The sequence below is a fragment of the Salvelinus fontinalis genome, chromosome 31, assembly GCF_029448725.1.
Source record: "Salvelinus fontinalis isolate EN_2023a chromosome 31, ASM2944872v1, whole genome shotgun sequence".
Lineage (NCBI taxonomy): Eukaryota > Metazoa > Chordata > Actinopteri > Salmoniformes > Salmonidae > Salvelinus > Salvelinus fontinalis.
Window position 1 is genome coordinate 41,153,016 of NC_074695.1, and position 12,630 is coordinate 41,165,645.

The following is a 12,630-nucleotide window of genomic DNA, read 5'->3' on the forward strand; positions in this document are numbered from 1 at the left end:
TAACTGCATGACTACATTTTGGAACACATCAATTTATATTAAAATTTTGAAAATATATTAATACATGCAACTCAATATTGCAAGTACTTTCTTGAAAATAACAGCATGATGGATCCAAGAGAGGTACATGTGTGGATATACTAATGATTGATAATGGATATTTGTGCCCGATGCAAATGTTCCAAAAACAAGAAGCCTTGTTTACATGTGTTATGTGTCATGTGTTTTGTGATCTGATCCAGGTGATGCATCTACCCAGCCACTGTCCACATTATGAACAGATTAGCTGGTGTCAACCTGCATGCACATTTTTGACAGATATTCTTTCAAAACAATATTAATGTATTTATTTTAAGACAATTGCTGATGCCATAAATCAATGGTGCTCAGTGTCAATGATCTTAGAGGCCAGTATGATGATTTAGTTTGACCATCAGGATCTGTTAACACTTGACTGATATCCAGACACAGTGGCAGTGATTATACAGGCAGCATAATATTTTTTTCCCTAATTGGCATTTTGACCAATCAGATAAGCTCATATGTTAATGGGTAAAGGATCAGAATTGGACTGCCTGTGTGAACACAGCCACCTCCTGAGGTGATCAGGAAGATCTGATCACAAAGAGATCACAATGTGTTCTTTAATCGTCTACACCCGTCAAAAAATGTGGCACAATTAGAACGGTCACATGTCAGGACAAAGGACACATGTTGGCACCAGGTATAAACAGGGCTAGAGCCAGTACAACAGGCATTCCCACAGGATCATGGAAAAAAAGGCCAAAATACAAACGTGATGCAAAGAACTTCTCAGCATTTCAACATTAACTAAACCTTAACGTGTGAAAGAAAACGCAACATAGCACAGGACTTTCATTTAAATGTTAATTTGCTGCTGACTAACATTTTTATACACATTTTGCATGAATCATTGTCAATCAATGTAGTTTATTTATTATCTAATCTTGGCCATTTCAGGAGATCAATGCCCAAAAGGCAAGGCAATTTACCCTAAGCCAAATAATACTCAGCAAGAGACAAAAGCAGCATTTGATTTCAAGGCATGAGAATGACCTAGAAAGGACAAACCTAGTAATCTCCTTATCGATTCCAGTTTGTAAGACAAAATATGGCATGGATTTCTTCTGCACAAGTCAACGGTATCTTAGGCCATACCTAGCCCTTGCATTTGTCAGTGGAATGGGAGGGGCAAAATTAAGAAATTCACCTTAACACATGGAACTGCATTGCATTTCAAAGTAGCATCAAGATTACTTGAAGTATTGTACATTGAAAAAAAAAGCTTAAAGCTGGTCATTTGTACAGCAACCATTACTCAGGGGGATTGTGATGGTGCATGTTACTTCTGAAACAGTGCACTTTGAGGGTACATAGACCTGACATTTTCAAAGCACACTAACCTTATCCGATTCAGCAGAAACACTTACAATGACTAGGTTTACTAGTCTAGGACTGGATGACATTCAAACGACCTCATGAGTTCTAAATCAATCATTCATTTCCAATGACTGGTCTAAGAATGTAGGTAATGATTGATGTACTCCAATTCATAGGGATGTAAATCAGTGCTTGTGTAATTGTACCTCGATCATCAAGACATTCACTTGATGGGTCAATCAGAACTACTGCAATTGAGATAAGATCTACTACACATTTCTAATAGAAAGTATGAGAGCATCATTTGTACAGAACCTATTTTTTGATTGTGTGGAATCAATATGGAACCAGTATGGGACACCAGGGATGCAAGGCAAGTATAATTAATTCATCACTGTTTTATGCATCACACATCTCTTTTCTATATCCTGCATGGATTTTGTTCAGCCAAGGTTTGTGCATAAAAAAATTAAGTATTTTCAGTCCAAAATTCAATCTCCCCTCCCCCATATGCTGTCAGTGCTCCCAGAAGGCAAAACCAAAGGTGACGTTGGACGAAGGAAAGTGTTGAAAGTCTTGAGACGAGATGGAGTGTGCTTTCTTGGTTCCACACACAGGACAGGCAGTCTCGAGGGCATGCTACCTACCGGTCAGTTTGACCAGCAGACAAGTCAGGCGGCCACTACGGTGCATCATGCTGAGGAGGGTCACGTCAGGCCTCTCTGATCTTGGCAGCCAGAGCAGAGTTCTCCTGGCGAATGGCTTTGTAGTCCTCCAGGATCTTCTCCAGGTTGCTTACAGTCTTTTTACCATTCTCTGTTTCAATCTATGGAGAGAAGGGAACTTTAAAAGTTTGCTCTACCAAGTCAGACCTATATCGCTATGCCAAATAAAATCACAAACTATGACTCATGTTGTACAGTAGCAGTGCAAGTTAGTGGTTTGGTATAAAATAAGAGGTCCATATATACCTGTTCCTCCAGGTCTCTGATCTCTCTCATGATTGTGCCAGTGTCCTCAATAGTTTGGATCAACTGAGTGCAGTTCTATACCAGGAAAGAGAATCAAGTCACACAACTAACCAATATAGTTATAAGGCCCTAAAATTACCACAGTGCACCACACCCAAGGATATACACATTGCTCTTCAGTTTCTACAAAGGTTATATTCTGCCAACAAGCTCTTACCTCATGCAAGGCTGCCAGGTACTTGTAGGATTTGCGGACAGATTCGTCTTTCTTCGCATCCTGCACAGTATGAGGAAAAGTATGATTAGGATATTGAAGACAACTGTGGTATAGAGAACAATTGAAATAAAATGATCAGGTATTCCCTAGACCCCTAATATAAAAAAGTAAAATCATGGAGTTCTCTACCTTGAAGACCAGCTCATCAGTCACAGCGAACGTTCGGTCCAGTTTTCCAGTCAGGCTGTTAATCTCTTTCTGCAGCTCTTTAGTGTCAGACAGAATCTACAGAGAAAAGGGGGACACACAAATACCATACTTAAAATCACTCTACTCAGATTCAAATTTTGTTTTAATTACTTTGAATTACTTTTTATTACTGTTTTTAAGGAGATACTCAGGACTGTATTGATGCGAGGTGTCTCAGACGGTGTACCTTTGTAATTTCTTCCTTCTGTTTCCGAATGTTGCCAACGATCTCCAGGATCCTTGCAGTGTACGCTGAGCGCGAGATATCTTTGGGGAGATTCTCAAACTCTGTTATCTGAAGGACAAATCAGATTTCCAAAAACTGGTGTTAGACATAATGCTTGGACAGGAACCAAATTAATACACATTGTGGAAGTAAATCATCCCAAATACATTTAATTAGTTCTAATACCAGTTGTTTATACAGTCCCTCCTTCTTTTTGGCCTCCTCCGCAGATTGACTGATTTTTTCATGAAGCTCTTTGATTTCAGATAGCTTTCGGGAGGACTCCATCTAGAGAAGAGAATGGAAGTTGAATTAAGAGTTTCTTTCTGTCACACACACACACTTGGGGATATCTAAGGAGATGAACGCTACCTCTTGGTTGCTGCAGAGCTCTTTGAGCCTGCGGTGCTCGTCGATAAGTGGAGCTCTGTGTTTCTCCCACTGGGCGGCCAGGTTGACCACTCGCTCGGCACTTCCCTCCACTAGGGCCTGCAGCTTGGCCAGGTTGTTCTCCCCGTCCGGCAGCAGGTATATGGTCTGCTTCTTTACCCGCACAGAGTCCTCCTCCTCCGTGTTGCTCAGCTCTTTCTGCTTCAGCTCATCTGACACCTGCACACAGACAAGTGTCGCAGGGTGACTATATCTTACATATCATAGTTCATTCCACTGTGTTAACTCTGGTCCGAGGTCTACGCAAATACAGTTTGTCTATTTTGAAGAGGCTCCAATTACCTGATGTATGGACACAGTGAGCTGCCTCATGTCTCCGCCCACCTCCTCTAAGCTGAGGGAGAGCTGCTGGAGCTGCTGCTGCAGGGAGGCCAGCTCCTCCTGCTGTCGGGCCTGCAGGTCCTCCTCCGACTGATGTGAGCTGGGGAGGGAGTTGGCCGCTGCTGCCATCTGCTTGGCAGCTTTCTCAGGCTCCTGACAAACACACCCAGAGAGAGGCATGGACCGGTTAGAGAGAAACAAAGGCTGGATTCAGATTGGAAATCAAAAAGGGGGAACATTTGGAGATCTTGCTCAATGTCTTTGGAGCAGGCTTTGTTTAACCCATCATTCACCTCTGTGAAAGTTAATTTTTCAGTGTGGGTGAAGCGGGTGCCCTTGGCGAGGATGTCACCAATGAGTGGAGAGCCACCGAAGGACTGCAGCAGCTCTGTGAGGTCAGAGCCCGACCCGTGAGCACCGAGGTTGTCCGGGCGGGTCTGGGCTGCAGTGCGCAGCTGCTCTTCAATCCGCTTCTGTAGACGGGCACGCTTCCTGGAGCGATATTCCTGGGTGGATACGAGGAGACAGGAGTTCACAGATGAAAACACTGCATTTAACACATATTATTTTTGTTCTCAAATTCATGTCAAAAACTTAAACTATCCCTTAAAGAGCATACCTCGGGCGTGAGGCGGGAGAGTAGGCCTTGGCTGTTCCACTCGTTCTCCCACTCCTGGGCGGCACTGAGCTCTCCTGCATGCTGCTCCAGCAGGGAGGCCGGCACGGAGGCATGCTGCGACGGCTGGGCAGTTACAGGGGGAAGGAAGTCCCTGTGGTAGTCATTTTCCTCTGAAGAGGGGGAGAAAAGAATGACGTGGTATACTGGTATTGAACTGTCACCATATGCTCTCATTTCAGTAGCAAAGAAGATCTTGTACCAAGCCTAATGTAACACCTGCTTATGTACAGTACCAGTCAAAGGTTTAGACACACCTACTCATTCAAGGTTCTTTATTATTTTTTTCCCCCTACATTGTAGTGAAGACATCAAAATTATGAAATAACACTTTGCACACTCTTGGCATTCTCTCAACCAGCTTCTTGAGGTAGTCACCTGGAATGCTTTTCAATTAACAGGAATGCCTTGTTAAAAGTTAATTTGTGGACTCAGTTGTGTTGTGACAAGGTAGGGGTGGTATACAGGAGATGGTCTTTTACCATATAGGGCTAAGTCCATATTATGGCAAGACCAGCTCAAATAAGCAAAGAAAAATGACAGTCCATCATTAACTTAAAACATGGAGGTCAGTCAATCCGGAAAATGTCAAGTACTTTGAAAGTTTACTCAAGTGCAGCCAAAAGAAGTGCTATGATGCAACTGGCTCTCATGAGGACCGCCACAGGAAAGGAAGACCCAGAGTTACCTCTGCTGCAGAGCACAAGTTCATTAGCGTTACCAGCCTCAGAAATTGCAGCGCGAATAAATTCCTTACAGAGTTCAAGTAACAGACATCAACTGTTCAGACGAGACTGCGTGAATCAGGGCTTCATGGTCTAATTGCTGCAAAGAAACCACTACTAAAGGACACCAATAAGAGACTTGCTTGGGCCAAGAAACACGAGCAATGGACATTAGACCGATGGAAATCTGTCCTTTGGTATGATGAGTCCAAATTTTCGATTTTTGGTTCCAACCGCTATGTCTTTGTGAGACGCAGAGTAGGTGAACAGATGATCTCTGCATGAGTGGTTCCCACCGTGAAACATAGAGGTGGTGGTGTGATGGTGTGGGGGTGCTTTGCTGGAGACACTGTCTGTGACTTATTTAGAATTCAAGGCACAACTAGCATGGCTACTACAGCATTCTGCAGCGATACGCCATCCCAACTGGTTTGCGCTTAGTGGGACTATCATTTGTTTTTCAACAGGACAATGACCCAACACATCTCCAGGCTGTGTAAGGGATATTTGACCAAGAACGAGAGTGATGAGTGCTGCATCAGATGACCTGGCCTCCACAATCACCCAACCTCAACCCAATTGAGATGGTTTGGGATGAGTTGGACCACAGTGTGAAGGAAAAGCAGCCAACAAGTGCTCAGCATATGTGAGAAGTCATTCAAGACTGTTGGAAAAGCAGTCCAGGTGAAGCTGGTTGAGAGAATGCCAAGAGTGTGCAAAGCTGTCATCAAGGCAAAGGGTGGATACTTCGAAGAATCTAAAATATGTTTAACACTTGTTTGGTTACTACATCATTCCACGTGTTATTTCATAGTTTTGATGTCTTCGATATTATTCTAAATTTTTGAAAATAGTAAAAATAAAGAAAAACCCTTGATTGAGTAGGTGTGTCCAAACTTGACTGGTACTGTATATAGGCTACTCATTCAGAATCCTACACAACTGGAAGAATTGGATTGCAAAATGATATGCAATGACAGTAAGTTAAGAGAGTCCTGTGTATTCTGGGGTTTACCTTTCAATTGCTTTTTCCCAGGCACTTTGAGGCAGTGGGGTAAACTAAGGGTCTGAGAGTGGAAACTGTGGGACGTTCCTGGGTTCTAAAAAGAAACGTGAAGTGAGAACGCATACAATAAGAGGGAACACTGCTGACACAAAGACGCATAGATTCAAATAGGAAGTGTGTATAGATTCAAATTGGAAGTTTGTAGTTCTTGGGAATATTGACTTGAGTAAATATCCATGAAGCCATGAAAAACAGGATGAACATGAGTCATTTTTGCCTCACTACACAGCCTTAATCTAGCTTCCTTCATGATCTAGGAAACCCAAAGTTATTTGTCAGTGTATATTCAACTTAGCAGGCCACGTCATTGATAATGCTTTGTAGCATAGCTAGCAGGACGTACCTGTGTTTTACAGAGGAGGGGTAGTCTGCAGGATGGAGAGAGCCAGGGCAAGGCCAGCTGAGCTTTAATCTGGGCAGCTATGGATTTCTGGAGGAGGGCCGATTTACCTGTTAGGGGGTACAATGTATGAGACAAAGAAATACTTTCAGATAATTGGCATTTTTAGAAGTTCAAACATTCAATGTCTTTTTATTGATCAGATTACAGTTCAGAAAGCAAAAAATATAACCAATTTATAAGGGGAGAACTAAAGCTAAGGGATGAATGGTATTTATTAATGACAAGAAGTACAATGGTGGGACATTGAGTCTGTACCTGCTGGTTGGTCCGAGGCCTCAGCACTTTCTCTGGGCAACTTCTCCACTAGGAACATGAGCAGGGAGCGGATCTCTAGCTCATTGCTGTACAGAAAGGTCTGGTAGCCAATCTCTCCCTTGTAGCCAAGGTCCTGCAAATAAAACACATGTCAACCTCGTTATGGAGTCTGTTCATACACAGGCCATTGACCTTAGCACAATGCCTCACCCTTTAGAACATGAGGATCATTCCGGGTAAGAAATGGAACCAGAAATGTCTATGAGATTTCCATGAACATGTCCAATGATGTAGCCTGCTTCACAAAATGGTCAAACCAAATGTATTCACACTTGGCAGATTCTAAATCTTGTAAGTAAACTGTTAATCTCAATAGACCACTCAACTGAAGTTACACAAGCAATTGGGCTATTCAATAGTCAATCAAGCAAGGAAACAAAAACAGTTCAAAACAATGCTCAATGAGATGGAATGGGATTAGTATATATGACATGACTTCACATTGTAGCAGGAGGTCAAATTGGTTGCTGAATGACTTCTATTCAGGCATCAGTGGTCCAGACTGCATGCATGTAGTTGGGACCATGAAAAACTGAGCTTGATCTAATGGCAGTAAATTCATTTCAGAATACCAAAAAAAACCTGGACTGAGTGTCATGCAAAGGGGGTATAGGTCAAATGGGTAGATCAATAAGTCATGCGTGGTTATCCATTTACAGCCAACAATATCTTAATCTTCATGTGATCAAAAGGAGTGAGCCCCATTTTGCAACAGGAGGGGGAGCACTATGACTATCCCTTTCGACCTCTCACCTGACAGGCCTGTGCCAGGCTCATGCCCACACGGAAGCGGGCAGACATGCCTGGGGGTAAGGAGGGGGACAGTCCGCTTCCCAGGGCCGGGTCGATCACTCGCAGACATCTCACCACCGCCTCCACTATCAGCTCACTGGTGAAGTACTTCACACTCTGCACATCCTTCCCCACATCCCTGTGCAAACAGACACAGCATGAGGTGCAGGTGCACAGGGTTAACCTCCCACTTGTGTCACACCCACTTCTCATGTGATCTGCCGGTTAAACTTTCAAATGACATTCAAAGTTCTGTGGTAACTAACATGCTAGATAGAAAGATAGACGAATTCTGCTCATTACACTATCGACAATGTTTAATTATTGGCAGAGTGAAAATTAAACAACTGTAACTGTTAGAACAAAATAAGCACATTTTAAACGTTTGGATGAATGTAGCCATGATCAATCAAGTTTCAATCAAGTTTATTTTATATAGCCCTTCGTACATCAGCTAATATCTCGAAGTGCTGTACAGAAACCCAGCCTAAAATTTGCGCTCTACACTTCAACAAACGTTCACAAGGAAAATATTAGCTGATAACTTAATGGCTCTGGTGAGTGAGTGAATGTAGATATGGGTATCAGTGGCTATCAAATCAAAGACAAGGGTTAGCCAAACTCACTACAGTAGACACATGAGCTAGCAAACGTTAGCTAAATAAATTGCAAGCTAGCAACAACAGGTTATTTATTGATAATGTTAGAAAGTAACTTTAGCTAGCTAGATACTTACGTGCCAGTCTGTCTAAGCGAGTGAATTAAAATCTTATCAACTTCATCCATCACTGTAAGAAGTGCCTTGCAATTTCTTTTGAAAAAAAATCTTCCCCTAAATCACATATAATTAGGCTTCTGTTGGCTAGCTAGACAGCGGTTTAACAGGCTTGTCCATTGGGAAAAAGCTAGCTAGCTAGCGAGCCTGTGTTAAATGGCGAAATAGCTAGCTAAGCTAACGTTATCACTCCACAGCGCATGAACAAAAGGCACTGGCTATTTCAGCAACCGTTCCATAAAAAAAATGCTGTGTGTTTTCCTAAATGTCTTGCAAATTGCTTTTCATTTTACGAAAGCTAGCTAGCTAACACATTCGTTTAATCTAAAATTGTGCATCTCTAAACTAAAGGGAGGAAGTTGTATGGGAGGAGTACATGGTAGCAGTGCTTTATGGGATGCTGAGTTTCAACAATCTTCTGCGAGTATTGGGGAAAAAACTGGAGAGCTCGGCAAGTAAAACTCTGATTCCCAGCAAGCCCCCACTATTCGCTTAGTGACAACCCATGACTGGCAACTGCGAGTTGGCACGTGCATTTTGGAAATTGTATTATTTTAAACGTGTGCCTGTTTTCAATGGGATGTGTATTAATAGGACTTGTTAATTACACTTTAAATATTGTACAACTTATTTCGGACTTATTTTTATTTGGTACAACATTTTTTGTACACTGTTTAAAGGGGCAATCTGCATTTGCTACATCTATTTTTTTTAAATATAAACTAATGATATGTACCAATTATTACTTAAAGAATATAATTTATAAATGCCTCACGAGCTTAGTTAATCTATCATAACCCATCATAACCCAAAATATAAGCTTGTTTTACTCCAAACTTTGTAAACAAAGTATATGTAAACCAACACTATACAGCCTCAAAACATGGTTTAAACTACAATGTTAATATCATGGATAGCCAGTCCTTGCATCCATAGCTCTATCTATGAATTTGAGAGTGGTTACATTTCTCTAGCCCCATCCCTCAGCCTTTTACCGAAACAGGGGTGGGGATCTCACTTTGTTTGATATTGTTTCAGCTGCTGATTGCCCCTTTAAGGTAGAAACATAATTCAAACTTTAAAATGTGTAGACTGGTCAGGACCAGTGTGCTTGTATACAACTTTTTGATAACATTCATACTTTTTGTCCTTCATCCACATTAATGGGATTTCTTTAACATTCTAAAGCTCCCATTGTTGAAAACTCCCGTGAATTCCAACATTCTATTGACTGTAAAGAACGTAACTTTTGACACAAATCAGCTACTTTGACCACTTTCCCAACAACTTATGAAATCTTGGCCTACTTCCTGCTTTTCAAATCTGAAATCAGAACAGTATACCAATCAAACGATGCAGCTGTTTTTGAACCACATCAAAAAGGGGCGTCAGGTAACATGGCGGTTAGGAGCGTTGGGCTAGTAACTGAAAGGTTGCTGGGTCAAATCCCTGAGCAAGGCAAATAACCGTAATTGCTCCATGGTCGCCATCAATAATGGCTGATCCCCTGGCTGTGACCCCACAGGGGAAGTGGGATATGCAGAAACACATTTCCATTTCACACCTCACACGTGTACAGGTTACCCATTTGTACATACAGTGAAACAGGACTATATAAGCACCCTCTAATTCTATTTATTATAACTACATTTCATCTCAACTTTTACAAACAACTGTACTTTCTCAACAACTTACATAAAAACGTACCTACCTATTCACTATTACACTATTACTGCTACAAGTACTTCTTGGCTACTCACAATTAAACAAGTCAACATTTTTCAACACTAACAAACTTCTTACTTCTTCCACTAGATGCAACATCATATAGCTCTCCCCAAATAATAAGCCAAAACTTTTCTAATTCCTTGTGAGTAAAAGTCTACTAATCTGAATAATTATTTGTGATGAAATATGGGATCTAACTGCCCCACACTCCTAAGTAATACGGTTGATAAGTAGTCTATCAAAGTAATCAGACAAGCTATATTAATATATTTAACTATGACTATATTTCACTGCTTCACTTAAAGGGGGCAATCTGTGATTGCTACATCCATTTTTTGACTTTTAAATTGGTGATATATACCCATTGATTCTTGAAGAATACAACTTATTAGTGCTGAGTGATTAATGTTTTTTGAGGTCGGTTCTGTTTTGGAAAAATAATAATAAAACATTTGATTTCTGTTTCGATAATAAAAATAATAAAAAAATACATTATGAAATATGACATTGAAATAATTTTAGAGCTATTTAATTGAAATTCCAAAGCCAAATATTGAGAACATTAATTTGCCAAAACATTGAAAACATTCCATTGTCTAACAACACAGAAGAAAACAATTAATAAGAGCCCAATGATGGTAGTGACTGTCCATCACTGCATACTTATTAACCATAATTTATTCACATGACCATACTTTCATAAAATATTTCAGTTGTGTATATAACTTTTTTTTATTTGATGACTTTATTATTTCATTTCCTAAAGTCATCATCTCATCTCTGCTCAGGCAGTAGCAGCCAGCCAGATAACCATGTAACGTTATCTCTGTTTCTCTCAATTGAGTCATCCTATTTAGCTAGGCTATTAGCTAGCTGGTAGATGCCTGTGCTGCAGAGCCGTCTGACAAAATTAGTCTAGTAGTTCTTCAAAGTAGATAAAGCATACTTTCAAGATTTGCTTATTACCAACTACTATTCAGTGTTTAATAGTCACATGTACCGGGTTGCAGGTGTGATTGAAGGGTACAGTGAAAATCTTATGCTTCGAAGTCCAACATGCAGGACCAAGTTAAATAAAATAATGAAAATGGTGTTAAAAAACAACAATATACATAGAAATAGCACTTTACACATAATAACAACTGTGGCAGTGATGAAAAAATATATGTCCATTGGGGTGGAGGTAGACTACTACAACTATCAATCGGGTAGAGCTACCTCACGAACTGTCTCTATCCATCCCTCTTGTTGTTGTGTTGTGTACATTCTTCTCTCATGCTGTCTCATGTGGTCTGTGTCAAAGATTATGGATGTACTGACAAGATACATGTCTCTCTGCCCTAACAATGGGAGACTACAAAGCGGCACGGTGGACTGTCTAGCTCCCACCTATCCTTTCTTTAGATTGGTGGATACTTGTTGACGTCAACTGCCTGTATTCAACGGAGAGCGTGCTGCGCTACTAGCCTCATGCCATAAATATGTATAGCCATCTCAAGACAAGTTCGATACAAAAATAAATTCTCAACATTTCCCGGGATGTCACGTTGTCCTATATCAGTACACTCGCAACAACTTAAGCGTTACGACATATCTATTCGATCAAATAAACCTTACGCAGCAAATAAGCCATACAGAATATGTTATATACACACCGCTTTATTGCACAGAAAAGGGGGGTCAGAGGGTGTTTTATGTGCTGCCATATACTTTCCCTTTTTTCAGGCACATTTGTTTCCTTCACTCACTCAGAAACTCAGCCTTGGTACAGTATCATATAAATAGCTTAATACTAGATACAGTAACAGAGGGAAGTTGCCACCATCGCAATTGGATGAATAAAAAATGACAGAGCTATCTAGATAGATTCACATTCACACAAGACATAGTCAACATATGAATAAGTCTCTCAAGGTTTTTAATTTGTACAAAGAGCCCTCTTGTTGTTTCTCAGTTTTAGAAAGGCAATGTCTATCCACCTTTCCAAATTAGCGTCACATGGTGGCAATTATTTGTGGGTCCTCTGTTGGCCGAATGCACTGTTACTCTCATAGTGGTGCCTTGTGGTTTACCTTTCCCTTCCAGTGTATTTCTCATGGGGGGCTGAACTCATTCCACTGAGCCAGACTCTTATGCAACCTGAGATTGATCACCTCACCATATTTATTTCTATTATTGCAATTTTTGGGAGGAGAGGGCATGTGAGAATACAGTCTTCTGATAAGACAAGTCAATGCCTCTTCCAAATGTGATGGAATCCCAATGGAGCAATTCACCAGAGTTGTTGTGAGAATATGCCCCTGCATGCCTGTTTT

General features: G+C 40.9%; 1 protein-coding gene across 1 annotated transcript; it reads right to left on the minus strand.

Moving 5' to 3' along the window:
* Positions 1 to 332: 332 nt before the first annotated feature.
* On the minus strand, positions 333 to 8,971 carry LOC129830255 (coiled-coil domain-containing protein 22-like). Its single transcript, XM_055892680.1, has 15 exons — positions 8,549 to 8,971; positions 7,774 to 7,951; positions 6,961 to 7,093; positions 6,646 to 6,752; positions 6,252 to 6,336; positions 4,455 to 4,624; positions 4,129 to 4,341; positions 3,797 to 3,988; positions 3,437 to 3,673; positions 3,251 to 3,352; positions 3,026 to 3,133; positions 2,779 to 2,874; positions 2,590 to 2,649; positions 2,373 to 2,447; positions 333 to 2,227 (listed from the first exon to the last, which is right to left on the minus strand). The coding sequence occupies exons 1-15, from the start codon at positions 8,596 to 8,598 to the stop codon at positions 2,114 to 2,116; spliced, it is 1,920 nt and encodes a 639-aa protein (XP_055748655.1). The 5' UTR covers positions 8,599 to 8,971; the 3' UTR covers positions 333 to 2,113.
* Positions 8,972 to 12,630: the final 3,659 nt, after the last annotated feature.